This window comes from Vanessa atalanta, chromosome 15 (assembly GCF_905147765.1).
Source record: "Vanessa atalanta chromosome 15, ilVanAtal1.2, whole genome shotgun sequence".
Classification (NCBI taxonomy): domain Eukaryota; kingdom Metazoa; phylum Arthropoda; class Insecta; order Lepidoptera; family Nymphalidae; genus Vanessa; species Vanessa atalanta.
Window position 1 is genome coordinate 12,527,412 of NC_061885.1, and position 22,165 is coordinate 12,549,576.

At 46.1% G+C, this 22,165-nt stretch overlaps 1 protein-coding gene across 2 annotated transcripts; it reads right to left on the bottom strand.

Moving 5' to 3' along the window:
• Nucleotides 1–152: 152 nt before the first annotated feature.
• LOC125069315 (fatty acid synthase) lies at nucleotides 153–20,827 on the bottom strand. 2 transcript variants are annotated; one of them, XM_047678765.1, is made up of 23 exons: nucleotides 20,562–20,827; nucleotides 14,722–14,924; nucleotides 9,924–10,690; nucleotides 9,225–9,455; nucleotides 8,762–9,079; nucleotides 8,366–8,675; nucleotides 8,091–8,284; nucleotides 7,777–8,005; nucleotides 7,089–7,570; nucleotides 6,033–6,980; nucleotides 5,301–5,918; nucleotides 5,016–5,225; nucleotides 4,755–4,888; nucleotides 4,167–4,587; nucleotides 3,899–4,086; nucleotides 3,685–3,827; nucleotides 3,479–3,599; nucleotides 3,197–3,396; nucleotides 2,675–3,082; nucleotides 2,276–2,598; nucleotides 1,956–2,186; nucleotides 1,323–1,487; nucleotides 153–1,229 (listed from the first exon to the last, which is right to left on the bottom strand). In XM_047678765.1, exons 2-23 carry the CDS (start codon nucleotides 14,885–14,887, stop codon nucleotides 873–875), a joined length of 7,164 nt encoding a protein of 2,387 aa, XP_047534721.1. In that variant the 5' UTR covers nucleotides 14,888–14,924; nucleotides 20,562–20,827; the 3' UTR covers nucleotides 153–872. The 2 variants fall into 2 exon arrangements, with proteins under 2 accessions (XP_047534721.1, XP_047534720.1); XM_047678764.1 differs by lacking the exon at nucleotides 20,562–20,827 and adding an exon at nucleotides 15,013–15,171.
• Nucleotides 20,828–22,165: the final 1,338 nt, after the last annotated feature.

The window sequence follows — 22,165 nt, forward strand, 5'->3', positions numbered from 1 at the left end:
TAAAATAATTCAATTATACCTGAAATACATTATGTCTTTTCTTATATAATTCAGTATTTGTATACAACGACTGAACATCGTGTTATTTTTTTAATCTTCGAGATTTATATGTAAGTAGAATAGCATCAATAAAGAGATTGAATAAAACAAGATTTTCAAAAATAATGCATTTTAATCACAGAGCACTTGCGCTAGTTCTGCAATAAATAAATTACCACAACAACCACACACAGGAACTAACTACTTACACCTACTTATTATATACTAAGTGCGCCAAGCACGGTCGCTCCGGCGCCGCGACTGTGGCGCGACTGTGGCGCGACTGTGGCGCGACGTCGCGTCGCCGGAGCGAGCGCGCCGCGTCGGAATGTATCGTATCACAAGCGGCGAGCCAAGCTCTACTGTGTAGTAATTTAATCTATAATTACAAATTCTACTAATTACCCCGCATAGTTAAATAGAGAGGCCATTGCACTTAAACATAAATTAAATATATAAAACATCCATTGTCATACCCAACGGAAGGACGTCATTCTCACGACCATCGTTTTTTCGATTGAGATTTTAATAATATGTTCTTTTACTTACAGAAGCTTGACACTTCCACGAAATATAATTTCTTATATCTACTTACTATGTTTAAGTTTTCGAGAGGTCGTGCAGATATATGTTTCGATACATAAACTTATGTACTCCATACAGTGCGTATATAAAAACAAACCACGACCGAGTCGACAGATCATATTTACATTTACGTAGACAAAACTATTCCAAAATCGGTTTCCGTCAAGACGCATGTTACGTATTCTACGATTACAATCACTCCATCGAGAGACGGTCGTCACGTTCACACAGCCACGTTCGTGCGGCGACTAGTGCTTGGTGAGCATCCCGGACAGGTGGTCAGCGATGGCGGCGGCTGCGGCGCCGGCCAGGATGGAGCGGTGGTTGCCGGGCAGCCGGTGCGTGGCCAGCGGGCCCGAGCACACGGCACTCAGCCCGTAGTCCTCGTCCAGCGCCACATAGTTGTCGCTAGCCGTGAAGAGCGTGACGGGCGCGCCTAGCTTGCCGGCCGGCCGGTAGGCGTCTCCCACCACCAGCTTGCGGTAGAAAGCGGCGGCGGCGGCTGCCAGGGCGTCCACGTCGTGTGTGGTGGCGCCCGACACGAGCGCGGTTGTGCGTTTCACGCGCTCCTCCCAGCTGCCGAGCCGTTCCAGTTCCGACGACACCTGCCGACCGACAGATACGTTATATCTCGAATTCTGTTACTCATTTAATACTGCGGAGGACTATAGTTAGCCGACCGAACAACTAACACCGACCTTGACAGCGTCGACGTCCTTGAAAAGTTGAACGAAATAAGCGAGCGCGTCGGCCTCGTCGGTCTGTGCAGTTCGCGTCACTCGCTTCTTTTTTCCTCGCGTCGTGTGCGTGGCGACGTAGGCCGGGGAGCCGTCCACCAGAACCAAGCGCGTCTCGCAACCCGCCTGTGATTTTTATCGATTCGTTTCATCACTATTATATTATCTTTTTCGCTATATCGTAGAAACTCCTGATACTAGGAATTATCAAATATTTTTAATAAAATAGTTGGGCGGCCACGTGATGGAAAATCATCAGCTCCGCCTTTACACATTGGTTGTAAGGAATACACAATATTATAACGATAACATTCACTAATGCTCCACCGTACTTGGGAACAAAGATGTTATGCCCAGTGCCTGTACAGACTGCCTCATACATTCTTCAAGCCGGATGGCAACAAAACTCATATTCTGCTGTTTGGTTGTAGGTAGAATATTTGAATGGATGGTATCCACCTTGGTACAAAGCCCTACAACCAAGTGTAGTCAGTATATTATTCTAAATCGTTACTGGTGTAACAATTTTAGTAAACCTATACCACTCCTTTTGTTTAAGCTGTATTTGGACTTGAAACAACAATCGACATCCACCTGTTCGAGCTGCAAGGCCATCTCGAAGGCGACCCCGGCGCCGAAGGAGTACCCGAGCAGCGTGTACGGCGGCTGCGGCTGCAGCGCGCGCATGTGCGTGACGTAGAAGCGCGCCAACGCCGCCATGTCACTGAGCGGGGCTGCCCCCGTGCACTGCAGACCGTACACCGGGCCGCGCACGCCGGCCGCCAGCCCACGCAGCGAGTCCACCACCCCCTCGATCGGGTGCACCTGCGAAATTGCGATCGCAAAATAACTCAATATGCATTCGATGCATCAAAGTATAGTTTACAATGTCTCGTTGAGCCGAGCATACTCACCATGAATACGGGTGGCGCGTCGTCGGAGGTCGAGGCGCTCGGTAGTTTGACGATGACCTGCTTGGGAACGAGCTCTCCGTGCGCTGCGAACTGCACGAGCTCTGTGGCAGCCGGTTCCGCTGCAGCCGGTGCGGCCACTGCGCCCTCGCCCTCGCCTCCGAGAGCGCGCAGCTTCGCGAACGTAAGCCCTCTGATCTCCTGCACGCCCAACACGACATCGTATCCGCGCTCCAGCGTCTGCTTTATTTCAGCACCCATCAACGAGTCCATACCGAGTTCCGCGAGGTTAGCAGAGTCCGACACTTTGCTGGGATCTTTGATGCCTGTAGATCGAGTGAAAGGAATGAGTGACGCCTCAGTATTTCGGACGAGCATGTATGTCTAGCACGATTCACGTACCGAGGATGTTGGCAACAGCGTGCAAGAGGTCCTGCTGCGGCGCGGCGGCGGCTCTTCGCTTGTCGGCCAGTACCATGGAGGCGGCCACCGCGTGCGGACGCGCCAGCAGCGCCCCCAGCGCCTCCATGCAGGACGAGATGCGCTGCGGAACGGTTCCGCCCACCACCGCCTCGTCGCCGCCCATGGTCTCGACGATCAGGCCCACCTCGCCTATGGCACCCCACTGCACGGCCAGGCCGGGCAGCCCGTCGGCTTGCCGCTGCTCCACGATTCGTTCCATAGCGGAGTTGGCGAGGCCGTAATTGCTCTGCCCAGGGTTACCGCGCCCGCAAGACACCGATGAGAATACGACGAAGTAGTCGAGGTCCGGAGTCAACTCACGCGTCGCCGCGTCCAAGGCCTTCGTTCCTATGATACGCAAAAGGTAAAAATTGTAAAACGACATAGGCAAGAACAGGAAATCTCATATTTTTTTGTTTAATCCATTATTGTCTACGAATTAGACGGGAACGTAGCAGTCACCGTCGATCTTGGGCCTAGCGACGGCTCGGAAGTCGTCCGGCGTGAGGTTCTCGAGGAAGGCGTCGCGCAGCACGGCGGCCAGGTTGAACACGCCGCCCACGGGCGCCAGCGCCGCCGCCTCGCGCAGCAGCGCGCGCGCGCCGCTCGCCGTCGTGGCGTCCGCCGTGGACACCGCCACCTTCACGCCCTTCTCGCGCCATCTGCGGCGAATCACGGCCACTGAGTATCTGAGATCTCACCTCCTCCTCCTCGTAGTCTCGGATGGGTTTTCGGAAGGCGTACCTGCGGATGCACCACGACTGGTATCCGGTGCGTACTCCGCTGCGCGAGTTGAAGACGAGTGCGGTGGCACCGCGCATCACCAACCACTGCCCGAGTTCCAGACCGAAGCCGCCCAGACCGCCTGAACCAAGAAAATAAATAACATGAGAGATCTGTGGTCGGCTGCGACGCAAAGACGACTTGAGACGAATGTGTAGGATACCCACCGACGAGCACGTAGCTGCGCGCGGGGTGCAGGTAGGTGCGCGGGATGGCGGACACCAGCTTGTTCGCCGGGCGCGCCCCGCCCGCTTCCTCCTCGCGCACGCGCAGCAGCACTTTGCCGATGTGTTTGCCCGTCGCCATGTATCTGCGGCAAGAGGTAACTCGTATACGTCTCGTCTTTGAACGTCGTTTCGATTGGATCGCAGCGGCAATCACCTGAAGGCCTGCTCGAGCTGCTGGTCGGTGTAAACAGTGGAAGGTAAAGGACGGACGGCTCCGTTCGCGATACCCTCTGTTACGCAACGCATGACCGCCTGTTTCTCTTCGTTCTCCGAGACTGCGTCGAACAGTGCGTCCAGTAGGATGCCGTGGAAGGTCGTATTCTTGAGGAAGATCGCCATGCCCTGTCGCCGATAATAGGTCGCATTAAAATGATATCTCACCCCAATTCTCGTCTCGTCGAGAGGGATATGCGATCGCTCACCAGCGCCGTGTTATTGGACAGGTCGAGTTTGCCGATCTCGAGGAAGCGGCCGCCGTTGGCCAGACAGCGCACCGAGGCCAGCAGCTTGTCTCCGGCGAGCGAGTTGAGCACGAGGTCGACGCCTCGGCCGCGAGTGCGGCGCTGCACGAGCTGCTCGAAGGACGTGTCACGCGAGTTGCCGATGTTCTCGTCGGGCAGCGCGGGGAAGCGCGAGCGCAGGAAGGCGCGCTTGTCGGGCGTGCCCACCGTGGTGAACACGGTGCAGCCGGCGTGCAGCGCGATGGCGATGGCGGCCTGCCCCACGCCGCCCGTGCCGGCGTGCACGAGCACGGCCTCTCCGCGCCGCATGCGCCCGCGCACTGCCAGCGCGTAGTACGCCGTGGCGTACGCCACCGGCACCGTGGCCGCCTCCTCCAGCGACCTGCACACACGATAACATATCAATAATATTATTGATTATTTAATTGTGGAGGAACGTTTATAGGAGTTATTATTCAATATTACTATGTGGTTTTTGTATATTTGTTTTTATTTTAGATTTCGATATATCATTATTAACGCAGGAACTTCTCAAGTCTGTGTGCTCACCAAGCTGCCGGAACTTCCCAGAGAAAGCCTCGATCGGCCATGACCGTAGTTGCGAGACCTTTCGCCGCGACCATACCCATCACTCGCTTTCCATCCGTCGACCGACCGCTGAACTCGAGACCCAGAATACACTCCTAAAAATTGCAATCGATGAATAAAACAAAATGACAATTTAAACTGGCCAGTAGTTTTGTAAGAACCATCCAGTTCTGACGTACTGATGAACGATGATTTCCGAGTGCGTGAAAGGTGTAGGCTCACCTGTCCGGCGAGGTCGCCCGGCAAGGCGTCCGGCGGCAGCTTGCCGGTGGCCAACATAATGTCCCTGAAGTTGAGCGGCGCGTAGTAAACGCGGCACAGCTCCGAGCGCGCCGGCGTGGGCCGCGCGTGCGCGAAGCGTAGGTCGCTCTCTATCCAGCGCAGCGACGACAGGTCTCCGCGGGTCAGCGTGTTGACGTAGGCGTGCTCCACCTGCGGAACGGTCACATCAATACATAGTCTCATAGCACGCTCGAATTTTATCGATCGATCGATCGCCGATCATACCTGTAGTTGAGCGTCGGTCGTGTCCGCTAGCGGCAGATGTCTGTAGGATCCCCAGACACCGGCGCGCAACACGTTGACTGCGATGTCCTTGCGCACCTGCGACGCGTAGGAAGGCGCATCGGGTGCAAAAGGTTCTTTCGCGTTTGGAAGGAAGAAGACGCGCAACGAGCGTCCGCCGGCCTCTCCGCGCAGACACGTGGCCAGACCCAGCACGCCGGCGCTGGCGGAGCGGGACACCGCGTACACGCGCAGCGGCTCGCTCTCCGCGCGTTGCATGGCCTCTCGTAAGGTCTCCACCCAGGCGTATTTGCCGTCCTCACCGATCTCCACCACGACGCGCTCCTTGGGCAACACGGGGAGGCGCCGCAGCAACACGTACTCGCAGTTGGCGGCGACTTGACGCGATACCACGCCGAGTCCGGCCTCTTCGATCGTTTTGGCGGATCCTCTCTCGTCGAGCGCGCCGTGCGGCTCCTCTAGTAGTACCAAGCCGGCCTCACCGAGTGCGGCGGCGAGGTTCGACAGCACCGCCGCGCCGTGCCGAGTCAGAACGTCGGCCGCTATAACCAGATGGCAGTCGGAATCTGGCGGCCCGTTGCGAGCGTCCTTAGTGGTCACCTGAAACCGATACACAAAAGTGTCAACATTTTACAAATATGACTCCACTATCAGAGCACGAATTTAATAATTCATAGTCGCTAATGTAATAAAATAATAGAACAAACGAGCTACCTTGATGCCATGGGGCTGCATGGGGGCCGCGTAGGGCGCCGTCTGGGCGCCGGCGGCCAGCGAAGTCTCCACGCGCACCTGCGGCTCGCCCTCCAGCACGGCCAGCGCGAGCGGCGCCAGCAGCGCCTCGGGCGCGCGCTCCAGCGCCGCCTCGGCCACCTTGAGGCGCAGCGCGCCCACGTTCTCCAGCACGAGCTGCAGGCTCACGGTGAGCGCGTCGCGCTTCGACCGCGACGTGTCCTCCGTGCCCACCGTGGCGTTGTCGTACGGCAGGAACACGTATTTCTCTATCTTCGGCGCGGCCTGCGCGTTGGCGCGTCGCGGCGCGAGGCTGGTCTTCACGCCGCGGAACTCGACTCCCCCGGCGGAGATGGTGTCGATGTCGCGACGCATGCGCACCGGTATGCTACCGTCGGCGGCGGCGGCGACGGCGGCCGCCTGCGCGGCCGGGTCGATTACGGCGCGTTGGAGTCGCGTGGGAAGGTACAGTTCCCGCGTGTCGACGCCGATGATACCGAACTGGAGCATGGTGTCCATGAAGGAGATCCAGTTGTCGTCCCAGGCGAGCGTGCCGGCGGTGCCGCGCGGGTCGGAGGTGCGGATGCCTCGGAATATGCCGCCATAGTTGTAGCCGCGGAGACGCAGCTCCTTGTAGATGTCGTCGGTGACGAGCGGCAGCAGGTCGGGCTCGGCGCGCGCGGGCTCGGCGGCGGCGGGCAGGCGCTCGGCCGCGGGGTCGTCCGCCACGCGCACCAAGCCCGTCACGGCCACGCCGCCGCCCTCGCACACCTCGAACTCGCCCGTGCCCTCCAGCACGTTTATGAGAAAGCGGACAGGCGCGTCTCGGGACATGATCGTGGCGCGTTTGAACTGAACGTTTTCAAGTATCACCGGGGTTTCTTCGACTTTTTTGTTATGTAGCTTCGCCATAGTTCTCCAAACCAGAGTCTGTAATGGAAGGAAACGGACGGCACCACGTCAATAAAATCAATTACATATTGTCTCTTATTTTCAGTATAACTCGATACCGATAGCAGCGAGATCTGTGGAGATTACCAGGTATCCCGTGGCAGGGAAGAGAATCCTGCCGTCGATGTTGTGGCCAGCGATGAAGGATTCGTCGTTTTTGGAGAGGTCGTACTCGATGACGTTCTCGCCGGAGCGCGCGGCGCCGTAGTGCGCCACGCTCCACTCCACGGAGTGGTCCCAGCGCACGCGCGACGCCAGCGCCGGCGTGCCGCGCGACACGGGCCACGCCACGGGCGGGTACAGCGCGCCGGGCTGCGGCTGGCCGCCCGCGGCGTACAGGCGGCCCAGCGCGGACAGCAGGTGCACGAGGGCGTCGGGCGCGTCGCGGCGCACGAGCGGCACGTGCGCGGCGGCGGGCGCGGGCCGGGCGCGCTTGAGCACGGCCTGCAGCAGCGCGTGCGGCGCCACCTCCACCAGCACGGCGCGCTCGGGCACCTCGCGCACGGCCTCGGCGAAGCGCACCGGCGACAGCAGGTTGTTCACGTGGTACGCGGCGTCGCTCAGCTTGGCTGGAATACGACCGCCCCGACCGAACTGAGGACTCTCGTTTGCAAAAAAACTACCGACAGCGACGTCTATATAGTCTACTATGATGAGGACGAGGAACAGATTCTCATTCGATAGGTTTTTATATACGAAATCTTTTCTACGTCGGATCGTACTGTTGGGTGATATTTATTTCGATTGCACCTCACGTATGCATAATCATTCTAACCTATTTCTGAATTCCATTGGTCCTTGGGCAGCGACGAGGACAGCCAGCGCGAGGTGCGCGGCTTGGGGTTGGGGATGACGCGCTCGAGGCTGCGGCGCAGCTGCGGCGCCGCGGCCGCGATGTACTTGCTGTGGAACGCCACGCCCGAGCTGTTGACGCGCCGCGCGAACACGCCCTCGGCCGCCAGCGTCGCCACGAACTTCTCGATCGACTCCACTGGCCCCGATATCTGTCCGACCACCGGTGTTTTAAATCAGTGCCGAACGATAAGTTCACGTTGGACTCTGGGTTGCGATCCGGCTAGCGAGACGTACCGTGACACTGTCCGCCGCGTTGTGGCACGCTGGTACGATGTCGGGGGGGCAGCGCGCTACGCACTGCTCCCAGGAGAGCCCGACCGCCGCCATGGCGCCGGGAGGCAGTTTCGCGTCCACGATGCTGCGACCTCGCCAGAATGCCGCGAGCACGGCCTGTTCCGCCGTCAGGGTCTCGTCGGCATACGCGCAACCTAGCGCAAATCACTCTTTTAGTATAAGATTTCGTATGCGATCCATTTGAAAAGATCAATCTATCAATCGAGGTCGCCTACCTATTTCGCCGACCGAATGACCGACGATGCCGTCCGGTCGGATTCCGACAGCGCGCAGAACGTCGACGAGAGCGACCTGCACGGCAGCGATGGACACGAAGGACGTGACGACGTTGTCGAAGGCGGCGTCCGGCGCTTCGGACAGCACGTGCAGCAAGTCGATGCCGTGCGGCTTGAGCGCGGCGGCCGAGCGCTGCACGCTGCTCGCGAACACGGGCAGGCGCAGCAGCGTGCGCGCCATGCCGGCCCACTGCGACCCCATGCCCGAAAACACGAACCAGATCGGGCGAGGCTCGCCGCTCTCGATCTCCTGCGCGACACAAATGCGACGTCAGTGACGAGTCGCCGACGGACCTCGAGTCGTCGAGTCGCGGCGGCAGAGGTGGCGACGCTCACCGAGATCTCCTCCACGGGAGCGTCGGCGAGCAGGCGGAAGCCGCGATGCGCGTGTCCGGGCACGTTGTGCGCGTGCACGGCGTCCAGCAGCGCGTGCAGCTCGGCGTCGCGCGGGTGCTCGGCGGCCAGCGCCAGCAGGTCGCGCACGGCCTCCTCGGTGCGGCCCGAGGCCAGCACGAGGCGCGGCGCGGCGTAGCTGGCGGGCGCGGGCCGGCCGGCGCGCTCGGACTCCAGGATGATGTGCGCGTTGGCGCCGCCGAAGCCGAACGAGTTCACCGCCACGAGGCCGCCCTCGAAAGGCGTGTTGCGGTCCACGACCTGTCGGAATATATGCGTTTATTTGCCTTCGCCCTCTCCTTGTATGATTATAGAATATGGACGATATGAGTCATGAAGATTTTGTATTATTTTATAAATCGACTTCTCCAGAACTCGACTACGACTAATCGAGCAATATTTTTACCTTAATGCGGCCGTCGCTGAGCGCCGGTATGTCAGCGTTGGGCTCCTTATAGTGTAGGTTGGCCGGAATGCTGCTGCGCTCCATGGCAACGATCACTTTGGCAATGGAACATAGACCGGAGGCGGGTTCAGAGTGGCCCATGTTAGATTTAACCGAGCCCAGCAGTAAGGGGCCTTTCCGGTCCTTACAGAATAACTCTGCTATCGCATTGACTTCTTGCGGGTCGCCCACCTGAAAGCAACGATCATTCAATAGTTAAATGTAGTATATCTATCTAGTAAAATATATTGAAACAATCCCCCTTATAGCCCAAGTAGTCTGTATCAGAATTCACATTGATTTATGAAAACTACTAAACATAACGAACAATACATTCATAGCATCAAACTAATGAACAAGTATAAAATAATTTAATTACAACTTCCTTCCCCCCAACTCGCCCCGACCGATTATTATTAGCTAAAGAAAAAATATTGCCTTTAGTTGTTAACCTGTAGTTTTGTTAAACTAAGTTTTAAATAGTACCATTATTATCTTAAATTTATTTAATGTATAAATATTATATCGTTTTTTTTTATATTTAAGTATATATATTAATTACTAGCATCGATTGTCACAATCAGCGCTAGGTTTTTGGACCCAACTTGGAAGCCGAATGTACACCTGTTTGGGACACGATTACTACAAACGCAGCCATACCTTGGTGCCAGTTCCGTGGGCTTCGACATAGACCACGTCCTGAGGCCGCAGGCCCGCCTCCGCGAAGGTCTCCGTGGCGAGCTGGCGCTGCATGTCGCCCGAGGGGAAGGTGATGCCCTGCACCTTGCTGCCGTCGGTGTTCATGCGCGCGCCGCGCACGGTGGCGTACACGCGGCGGGCGGCGCCGCGGCGCTGCAGCAGCACGGCCACGGCCGCCTCCGAGCGCACGTAGCCGCGCCCGCTGGCGTCGAAGGCCGCGCAGCGACCCTCCGGCGACAGCATGCTCAGGCGGTGGAAGTTGAGCGAGTTGGCCGGCTTGAGACACAGGTTGGTGCCGGCGACCACCGCCGCGTCGCACTGGCCGGTGCGCATCGCGTTCACGGCCTGCGCCAACGCGAACATCGAGCTCGAGCAGGCGGTGTCGATGGCGTACGAGGGGCCTTTCAGATCGAAAGTGTACGATATGCGATTGGGAAACATAGCGCGACAGCAGCCGGTGAGCGCGTAGCCGTTGATCTTATCCGGGTCGGCCGTCCAGAGCTCCTCGGTCTCCGAGTTGGACACGCCGACGTACACGCCGGTGCGTGAGCCGCGCAGCTCGGAGGGGTTGAGGCCCGCATCGACGATAACTTCATGCGTCAACTCAAGCAGCAGCCGCAGCTGCGGATCCATCAAATGTGCTTGTTTTGCGTGCACTCCAAAAAATGTGGCATCGAAGTGAGCGAGGTCCTTGAGTTTACCATTGCGCTCCGGCAAACCGTGTAAGCCTGCCGAATAATTAAAAGTTTAATTTATTAAAAAGAACTACATTAATAACGCTAATTCTTAATGTTTATTTCTATTTAATATTTATTTTTATATATGTACATTGTTACGATATACAACCAACAGGTTGTATATCGTAACGGTTATAAAAATAATTCACTAATGGGATTAAATATACATAAAATTATTTAAACTTAATTTTTGCACATAACATTACATAGATTCACCCTACCTTCTAAATTGCTTAAGATTCAGGTGTCCTAATATACGAACACGAAATATGGCTTTGTTTAGTTTGCCCTTATTAAAGTTTGCCCTTATTAAAGTCAAATTATGCACGAAACTCTTTTATATATAGAGTCTGTAATGAATATAACACTAAATTTTCCAGTATTGATATATTTACAGAATCAGTTGCTAACTTCAGGAAATTTGTGTTAAAATCATAAAGCCTTCTTTTATTTGTTTTTTTCAAATGTGCCCTTTTTTCATAGGTTTGTTTTTTCTTATTATTATTATATTAAATATAATAATTAATTTTGTTCTGCTCTTATTATGTTTTTAGTTATAAGTGGAAACTTTACTGGTATATGTGCTAATTTTTATGCTATAGCTTTAAGAATGACTTGTACTGTTTGTTTCCCTAATAAAGTAAAAATGAAAATAAAATAAAAAAAATATATATCATCATAGTATAAAAAAAAATTCAAGTAGGTAAAATGCTCTTTTCTCTATATATATTGTCAGTGACAACAAATTTTATTAATGAAGTAAAATATTTTAAGTCAATTCACCGGTTAAATCCGTACTTTAAATAGCATTATATGCAACACCTTTTTATAAAAACTTTTTTTAAATGAAGTGACGCAATTAAAATTCAAAGAAATTATATTTCAATATAAATTAATGAAATACTGTTTTTAATTACCTACATACTTTACAACACAGCATGTGAGCGACTGAGTGAGTGTTGTGTGCCCGTCAAAGAGATCTTATGGTATAGGTAATTGTTACGTGTCGATACGTACAGTATCATGACCAAAGAAGAAGCTAATATTTCTTAATTAGGCGATTGAAGTAAGCTGCACTTACACTCTTCTTTTAAAAGTTCTGGTAGAGCGGGTTCGATTGTAGTGTAAATTGTTTCAAATCCGTCGTAATTAGTCTGTCACCAACCATACCTGATGATCTTTGAAAACTTCGAGCGAAATTTGTACCTCTATATGTTCCGAAATTTAACTCTCCAAAATTTTGGCTTTTTCCGTCGATATCGTAATAATGGTGAACGATACGTGGAATATGCAAAAGACCATAATTGTAAATCGTAAGAAAATCAACAAAAAAGTATAATTCGCAGTCTCGCTATAATTTTTGGTCTAAATTTGATCTCATAAAACTCCACATAATCTCTATAGAATACAATGAATACTTCGAAGTAAATACGAAGGCGGAAGGAACTTACAATTGACGTTACTCGTAAATTTTAATTGTTCGCTGTTATTTTTTTTGTTTTAAACGCTCAAAAACAACTTAAGGGACATATGAATAACAAAATAATTAACATAAAGGTCCTAAAAGATTCACACGGAAGACAATTAGCGCATTTGAAGCACAATTAAAAAAAATTTAAGATACAGTTGAATACCCGATAGAGCACCAAAAACTATCACAGGATGCTCCCGTTACATATATCTACTTAGCAGTAGATTAGCCCATAAAGAGAAAATCAAACGACTTCACGCTATAAATAAAGAAAATTATGTGTACACTGAACAACGCCGATAGCCAGTACAAATAATCTGCAATGTACCTGTGTCGTGTCTGTTGTGCCCACGTTCGCGATAAGCTAGACTGACTTGACTACGGTCCGCTTTTTAGCTCTTTATCCAGCCTTTACTAAAACGACTAATAGAAAAATAATAATACAGTATGTTTGTTCATTAGTAACTAAGTAGTTGTTTTTTAAGAACACACTACGATTTTTATGACCAAATATATTTTTGTTATGCAAAACAAATAATTGTTCTACTACGTGTGAATAGATTTTATCCGACGGAATATATTTTTTTAAAACGAAAAAAATATTATTTACACTATTGCCTAGTATAATTGTGTCCGCGCTGTTTATAATTTTTTTAAATAATTGAAATTCTAAGGTCAATTGGCATGTTTTTAAAGTTTCTACTTGCTATGCGATAACTACACGGCTACTATAAATAATTTTAAAAGTATAAAAACGGTTTAATCATCCATTGTTAACACAAATTAACATTTTTTGCATACGAAGTTGTGTTTTTTATTTCAGTATTTAATTAATATCGGAATGTTCTAATTATTATTATTATTTGTCGTGCCCATGTAAGCTGTTGCGCCGCGTGGGTGACGCCGCTAAGTGCAGACGATTATGTCAAGTGCAATGCAGGCGAGGAGGATCAATACCTCTATATGAAAAAATAAACAAATGCGTTCCGATCGCGAGTATCGAAGTAGTCGTATGAGAAATAACGCTACTTACGTCTCCAACGCGAAAATGTGTATACACATATATACACACTTCAGAAAATACTACGACTTAACACCACTATTAAATTTTCTTTCGTTACTGTTCTGACCGATGTGCAGCCTATATTGTCCTTTTTATGAATGTATGTTTGTATGTTATTCAACAGAAACGAACACATTTAAAAAAATAATGATGAGAAAGTTTTTGCCTATTTAAAAAGCCTCAAGTGTTCTAAAAAAATAGCTTATTGTTTGGACGATCAACCTTTTCTATAATACCAACATTACGTACATATAACAAAACTTGTAAAAGACGGACTTGTTTAATTTGAATGGAATTGATTACGTAACACGAGATGGCGCGCAGCGTGGCGTAAATAACACTTTTCCTGTAGTATTCCCAGCGCAAGAGATCATTTGTTTTGCTCTTCGTATCTCTCATAGATGACTCAATCCGAAGTATCCTCATATTTACTATTGTTTTTTTTCCTCGCAGTTTAAGGAAAACAATTTAAGGATAGTTCGATGGATAAATAGATCTGGACTTACATTGACGCGTTCCTATTTATTTACGTATATTTCGAGTTCGCGGTTAAGGGTTTATTTGTGGCATAATTAGATGGTGAGTCCACCGTAAGCATTGATATATTTTTTAAGGAAATCGACATTTGCTATTCTAGATCAGCTAGCAGTCCCAATCGAATAATATTCTTACTATTATTAATGGAAAAGAACCCTGTACAGAATAGATTTTTATATAATTTATGAACAGAGTTCAGCCCCAAAAAAGGACATAGGCTTGTTTTTTGTTATTATTCCTTCGAAGAGGTACAATGATGGAAAAATGTTTGGAAGTAAGTCTTTCATTTTGAAGTCGCCAATGTTCAAACGACTAAGTAGGCACTAAAATTTATAAAATGTGATTAAAAGGATTTTTGGAAATAATAGCAGTAGTATTTACGAAAAGGGATGACGCACATACCGTGCGTTGTTGTCGTTTGTTTTTAAATATAGAATTGTGGAAAACAATATTTTGGCTTTTGACAAATCGCAAACAGGAATTTCGAGATTTGGTTTAATTAGGCCTCAAATAGGTTACTCCAATAGGGAATGAAACTCATAAAATTATGAGCAGTATTTTATGCCAGAGGTCAGTTTTAGAAAGAGTCACCACTAACTTTTACCTAGCTTAAAAGATCTGCCTTGTCTAGACTCGCTAAAACAGTTTTCGGAAAGAGTTTTCCAATTGTTTTCGTTTACAATATTATAATAAAATTTTAATACGTAAGCATTAGTTCCATAAATATAGAATATTACCAATTAACGAACAATGACGAAAATAAATTGAATAAGAGAAGCCCTTATTATGCTGAGAACATTGGCTCGCGTTCACAATCCGTCGGCTGAATTACACTACAATACACATCGCAACGACCCGAACATCTGCTATTACTGACGACATGGACACGAAGTGAACAATCGGAACGTTGAGTTCTGTTTTTTCGGAAATACATTTAAAAAATACACATACCGGGAGTCCAACGTCGGTCATCAGCGGTGACGAGGTCGACCCCATCAAAAAGTTGTTGTGCAAACTCCTCGATATTATTAGATTCGGGAAGGCGACCCGATAACCCAGTCAATACGATGTCGTCCGACTCCCCTGCTCGACTTCCGTTCATCACCGCACCCGGCATCTTCACCTTCTGATGTGATATTCACCGCGCTAATGATCTGTAATCAAACGAACACTTGGTTATAAGAACTGGTCGTAATTAGGTACTTAAAACTATACGAAGACTGCAGGTCGACGTCCTCTCACCGTGGTTTGAAAGCCGTATGTTTAGCCGTGGTATCTATCGGTACTCAATACTCAAACGAAAAGCGACGGACGGTGGGGCAGCGAGCGGGGCAGCGAGCGGACGTCGAGCCGCACGCAAGGAAGTGCACGCGTAAAATGAAGCTGCGGCGGCGCGGCGTACGGTTAAAAGGGCGCGATAGTGGGGTCGCGACCCGGCTTACGTTTCCATGAGACCCTGACTGTCTTATCATCTCGCAAGGACGACGAAGGTCGATGATTCTTCTTTGTCGAACTCGTCCTCCGCCTAACTTCTATTAGTTAAGCGTGAGAAGAGATTACGTATTCTAAAATTTAAGGTAAGCGATGTCCGATTCGACCTTCGTACGATATCGCCGACGTCAATCAGACTCTTGACCCCTCAATTACCGACGCATTTCATAACATTGAAGTCTATCTATCGCACCCAACATACTAACATGTGCGGGTACGATATCATCGCCGGGTAGTCGCCGACTGCTTCCCGTTACAAGAAGGAGCAAAGTGGGGCAGGGACGAGGCACTGAAGGAGCGGCGGTCTTACAATAGCGCTCTTTGTGCGCCAATTGACGCGGGCCTCAGAGGCTCGTCGTCGGCCCCGCTTGCCTGTTTCTACGAGAGACGAGATCAGGAAATGTCTGTATCTGTTCATCACTGCATTATTATGATAATTATTTCAGTGTTGCAATTATGATATGGCTTATATAAGTAGTTGATACTCTTTATCTAGATATTAACGTTAATATAATATTTATCACATAGATTCTACTTTGTAGTGACTAACGCTCTAGAATGTGCGCAGTACGTTCTGTGTACATGACGTCTTCACTGAGTTCAATCATTGTTTTTAACATGTAAATAGATTTACGTCTTCCATATTTTCTCTTTAAGTTATTTTAATTTCAATATAATACAATATTAGGTAACTTAAATGATTTTCTAAATTTTAGTTGTCAACGTTTGGTACAATTTGGGCGTGTCATTCGAAGAAAACAAAGTACTGGCAATAATTATTGTATTGAATATCGAGTCGACGGGCTCGGCGAACTGCGCTACGACGAGGCAATTATAATATAATGATGACGTCATAACACCAATGCCTTGTTATTTTTTCATGAACCGGTTCCCAGCTTAAAAAACACTGGGAAGTAATCAAATTGTTTATGATTTGCTCGTAAAAAAATATTTTGGAAAGCATTGTACGTTAATTATATTAGTTAAAAACACGGGCGCTATACGTACGTATGTAATAATTACATACATTAGGTAAGTATTGACTGTAACAAAGCCACAAAACTATTTAGGTTATGCTTATACTTCGAGCAGATAGAATAAGAGGACAAATGATTGAAAACAGAAAATAACCATTCTACCTCATATTATTAACCAGTATTTTATGGAAAATCCTACGAAGGAAAATCACAAGGAAACCTGTAGATATTTAATGTCTCGAGGTACTGTTTACGTTAGAATATTTTATATTATTGTATACAGCGACGCCAACACTCGTAGAAGAAATTCGTGAGACTGGTATTGGGTAGCAGTACCAACAAGTTCGCGGTCATGTTTCCCCGGAAACGCAGCGAATAAAGCAGCACATCTGTGAAACAGTAACGATAGAATTGGACCTCGAGAGCCGGAACAAGTTGCATAATCGTAATGACGCTGTCTCCCCGCGCGTGTTTGCACTTGGAAAGGTCACCCTTATCAGCGATAGCGAAGATCGCGGGGTCAGAGTCGTACCGCATCACACCTTACCGTCGGTATCTGATGTTGGACTCTAGAGTACCTATTTGTAACATTCTACGTCTTATTTTATGACTCCAATCCAAAAAACTATAAAAATTATGATATTACTATAGAGATTCATCAAGATTTGCTTTACTTTCATTGTCATTATAAATACAGATCTCCGTAGTTTTCGTTGTACAGACAACGCTCAACATTTTAACCCAAAACATTATTTTGAAACCGTCTGAAATATCGGATTGCAATTCATTATAAATCCACTCCATCACTGATTCATAGCAGTCGCAACTAGCTCTTAGTTCGACCGATAGATTACAAGATAATATTATGTTAGATAAACCTACTGCGGAAAATGGTCTCCATAATCAAACTCGATGCAGGCGCGAAAACGGCTTATTCAAATTGTTGTGTCTGCGTATATTACATATCGCTAATAATGTTCAATTGACCTTTTCGTAAATATATAACGGATAACGGTAACGTGTGATTACTCGGCTCGCTGTCCATGCGCCCGCTTTAATAACGTTAAGCTCACGGAGTACTGAGGCAATGTTCGTCATCTATAAAATGCGTTAACAAAACGTCATAGGGATAAGTGGTACGAAGCATTTCAATTTTCTTATATGCTATGCCAAGCATTTTTTCTTGTTTTAGGTTCCAATTTTCTTCTCACCACTTATCCAACAATAAATTTAAAACGTGACACTATAGTTCACCTTATCAGTATGGAAAACTACATTTTTTTAAAAGTATTGTCTGATTTATTAATAATTAGGTATTGATAATTATTATAGTATAAAACATAACTTCCGATTGTAACTGTTGATTGAGATATATGGCATAGTTAATATACCACAAATTTAACATCGTATGTCCTCTACATAATCAACATTCTAGTCAGATTCTTATAATAAATCGGTCCGTCGCAACTATTGTTGGTATTGGAATTTGTATTCGCTGATGTTCCTAAAGAATACATCAAAATAATTATGGGGCAAGATCTACAATGGGGCTAGATCGTAACGATCGAGTTCCCTGCTGATTGGACCACTTATGATAATGAAAAAGCGTAACTATTAGGTTTCATGAAAATTAATCTTTTAAAGTAGAGATTCAAAAGTGATTATAAGAGCCTATTTGAAGTATATTTTGATTGCCTGTAAATTATAAGTAGGTACAGTAAATTGTAACTTCAAACAGTCCCCAAAAAATTTGATCTAATATTTAAAAAAGCGGCAAGTGCGAGTCTGACTCGCCCATTAAGGGGTCCGTAGCTGCAAGTAACAAGGTCTATGTTTATGATTTTTTTTTTTATTTCAAATCAAATCGTAATCAATTTATTCCAGTAAACTTCACGATGAACCGTTTTTGAATCATCGATATTTAAGTACTACTACCGTTTCGGAAAGCAGTTTCCAGCGAGAAGAAACGGGAAGAAACTCGCATAGTTGCTCTTTTCAAATAAACAGATTTACAATGCTGTTTTTTACAATAATTACTGTCCTGTGATTTAACCCGAGCCTAAATCCAGACGTTTTTTTTCTAAAAAGTATACTTTTAATGAATAATAAGATTGATTTAGTGTTAATAAACTTTTTAAATTTAGTAAATGGTAAATTGATTATATTTCCCGGTATCTTATTAAATATGCGTATACCATTGCCCAATAACGTTTTCTGTACCGTATGCAAAGGGAAAGTACACGTTACAAGTTAATTCTTATTTTTATATTTCGGTTAATTAAATGAAAGGTAAATTGTGATTAACGATATATGACGTATTAAAAAAAACTGCTTACTAGATCTCGTTCAAACCAATTTTCGTTTGCATAGTAATGTACATCATATATTTTTTTTTGTTTTATGGTTCTTTTATTTAAGAAGTTACAGGGGGGACACATTTTACCACTTTGGAAGTGGCTGTCGCGCAAACTATTCAGTTTAGAAAAAAATGATCCACACTTTAAATAAATCTGCACCCGGACGAGGGCAGTACTGACAGTTCACATGTAAACAGACAGCATCAAAGGCAATAAATAAGGTAAGTAGGATGTTAGATAACGTTACGTTACTCTACAAGTTTTGCTATTCTTATTCCATGGAATTCCGGTTATTGTTATGGTTGCAAAATTACCTATACAATTGGAGATATCCAAAAATAATAAAGAATATTTAAAAAAATAATTGTAGTCCTATCATACCTTTATGATAAATACAATATATTTATTTATATATTTTTATTAAAAATATTAAGAGTATGATGTGACAATGCTCGTAATAGAACCGAAATAAATACAAAACGAACGTATAACATTACTTGTATAAAAAGTTTTAGTTAAATTAGTTCAGTTATTTTTTTTCTATATTGTGTATTATGTAAAACATTGTTTTTAGATGGTATATATTTACATATAGCATTATCAATACTAAACATTGCTCGTGCAATGTTTAAACGTAAAAAAGTTTATTTTTCTTCCTTTAAACTGTACTCACTCGTAAGAGTGTAAGTTAGCGACGCGCCATGCAGCTGCGCTATTATCGTGATAGTGCTAACTTGAGGGACTGTATATTACAAAAACATAAGGAGGACTCATTCATTTGTTTACCAGATTTACGTAAGGACCTCCTATAAATTTTGTATGGATAATAGTTTTTGTATGCTTAGCACTTCTTTACTTATCAATGAAAAACGAAGATTCAATTCAGTGGAGTGGAGACGGTGAATGGAATGGAAGTCGATAAAGGCGATAGTCTGTGTCAGCTGGTCGATGACGTCACGCCACCTGATCTACGCGCCGCGAATCATCAAACATTACCACGAGCAATATTATCTTTCAAACATTTTTTTATCATAACTATCGTTACTCTTTCCGGCCGCTTTAACTGCACGTAAGTTAAATTTATAAAAAGGAAAAATATCTTCAAGGATAAATAATCAACTGGTTTGAATTACATTGTTATTTGCAGTTGTCTAGCTCTACTTGACGCCTGTAGCGAGTTCGAGTAGCGAGTAGCGTATCGTGAGTTGTGACAACCAAGCCGGCAATCCGTACCCAATCAGCTGTTTATGTTTGTAGGTAAATAAATTCTAAAGATCGGAACAAAATAGAATAATTCAAAAGTTTATTTTTAATTTACTGTGACAAATTGTGAATCAATCTTACGGATACCTTTCCTAATCGGTAATCCTACAAGTTATTAAAATAAAATACTGAATTAGTATAGTATTTACTTCGTGAGTGACTCATTTATTAAGATAAATAATACCTAAGTATTATTTATCTTATCAAATGAGATGGTTAAATCACTCATTAGCTTTTACAAACAATTATTTGGGGTTGAGTATCGAAGCAACTTGAAAAAATATTTGACAAACTAAAGGCCTGCCTCCTGAATAATCATCCCTCGATATGCTATTGCTGGTGGATTGACTTGCCGCCACTATACTGATTTTTGACGTACTCGCTTGCTCTGAGATCCCTAAAGTCTGAGTTAAAGATCTATTCTATTCCGCACACTCCTATTTTATACTATATTCATACACCTTTCAGTCTATTCGTAATGATTACCACAGTAATAGTTACTGCAAGACTGAAGTACATTAATAATTTAAAAGATTTATATATTAAATGCACTGCAACATGCTTTGATATAATTTATATGAAATTACAATAAAAGTTCGCGATCATAACAATCATCCCGAACCCAAAAATAATATCAACCTATTTGATCGTATTTTTAAAATATTTTATGATGAAATATTAAGTAAAAATTGAAACTACTTACTCAATAATTACAAAAATGCGAATGCTGAATGCGGTCTTAGACCTCAGCTCTTCAGCAGAAAGAAACAACTTAATGGTAAGGGAATTCAAACAACTACCATTAACACTCGTATTAAAAGTAAACAATGTAATAGCGTAGCGCTGTAAGGATTCGTACTTATCGACCGGCAGTCGATCTTTTATAATACGAATTCGTAATAGAAATTATCAAACGAAACGTCAAAGCAGCGCGGAACTGCGGCACGACTGTGAGTCAGGAGACGGTTCCTTGCGCGAATATCTAACGAGGGGCGTGCGGGGCCCGGGGCGAGGCACGTTGCTATGGTGCGAGATCAGGCCACGTGCACGCGGCCAATGGCGGACGACGGAGCTCCGCGGCTCGCACTCCCCGCGCCGGCCACGCCGCGCCGTCGTGTCGCATCGCTCGACGCTCACCGAGTCGGCCGCGGCGGTCGGTCGTCCGCGACCGGTGACGAATCACCTGCGCCTCGGCTGACCGGCCGGTCCGTACGGAATCCTCGGTCTCCGGCCTCACGAGACGACCGGTCACCGTACTCGCAAAACAGCTTGCACGCTAGCGACATGCACTTGTCACTCTAGTATTGACATCGCCTCTTTATGAACTTTTGTTAATTATGCCTTCATCGGTATCAATATCAAGTTTATTTATTATTACAAAGACAAACTTTATGCGTGACTGTATATAAGTAGCTTATTATTATGTAGTTTTTTTTCAGTGAATTTCAACTATTAAACATTGCGAGAGCGTGTGTGTAGTGCGAATCAATAAAGCGTTTTTCTTTGTCGCTAAACTATTTGTAGTTATATTAATACGGCGAAATGTGATAATTAAATCTTAAGATAAATATTATATTAACAGGAAGGTATCTAATGAAACTATTTTTAATTGACTACAATAACAATGCTGGAGTACAATTGCATACGAACCCGTGGTAAATAAAAAAGCTTACATCGCCACCTTTGGGCATCGATTGACTCGCCATCACCCTAACGCCGTAACACTCATCCATTGTGCATTGAACGCAAATACGGATTAGGTAAGAGTTCGACATCGTAGTTATCAAACTCATTAATCACAATATTTAACTGTTAACGCCAAAAATATAAATTATATTGTTACAGCCAGTTATCCGACCGTTCGTTTCGCAACGAACGATTTTTTTGGTGGCACGCAATTTGACAAATTGTGATTTCTTGTAAAGTATTCGATTCGAATCTTATAGTGTAAATTGTTAAAGATGATTCAAATCAATACTAGCTTCCTGTCCCGACTTCATCTCGTGGTGTGAGACATAAACCTTCGCCAACCGATCTCGAATGTTTCTTTGTATAACTAAAAAAATATGCAACATATTAAGCTACTTTATACCCTGCGTCCGTTTTGAAACTATAAATATAAATAAATGAGAGTTGCATACTGTATTAGTTATATTTCCAACAAATAATAAATACACATAGTCCGCACTAAAAGTGACAAATGAGAATGACCATGACAGTAAGTATCCTCGTCCAGTTTGGCGTCAAATACAGAGTTGTTTTAGTTTATAAAATAACAAAAACAGTCACACATTATGTTCGTGTAAC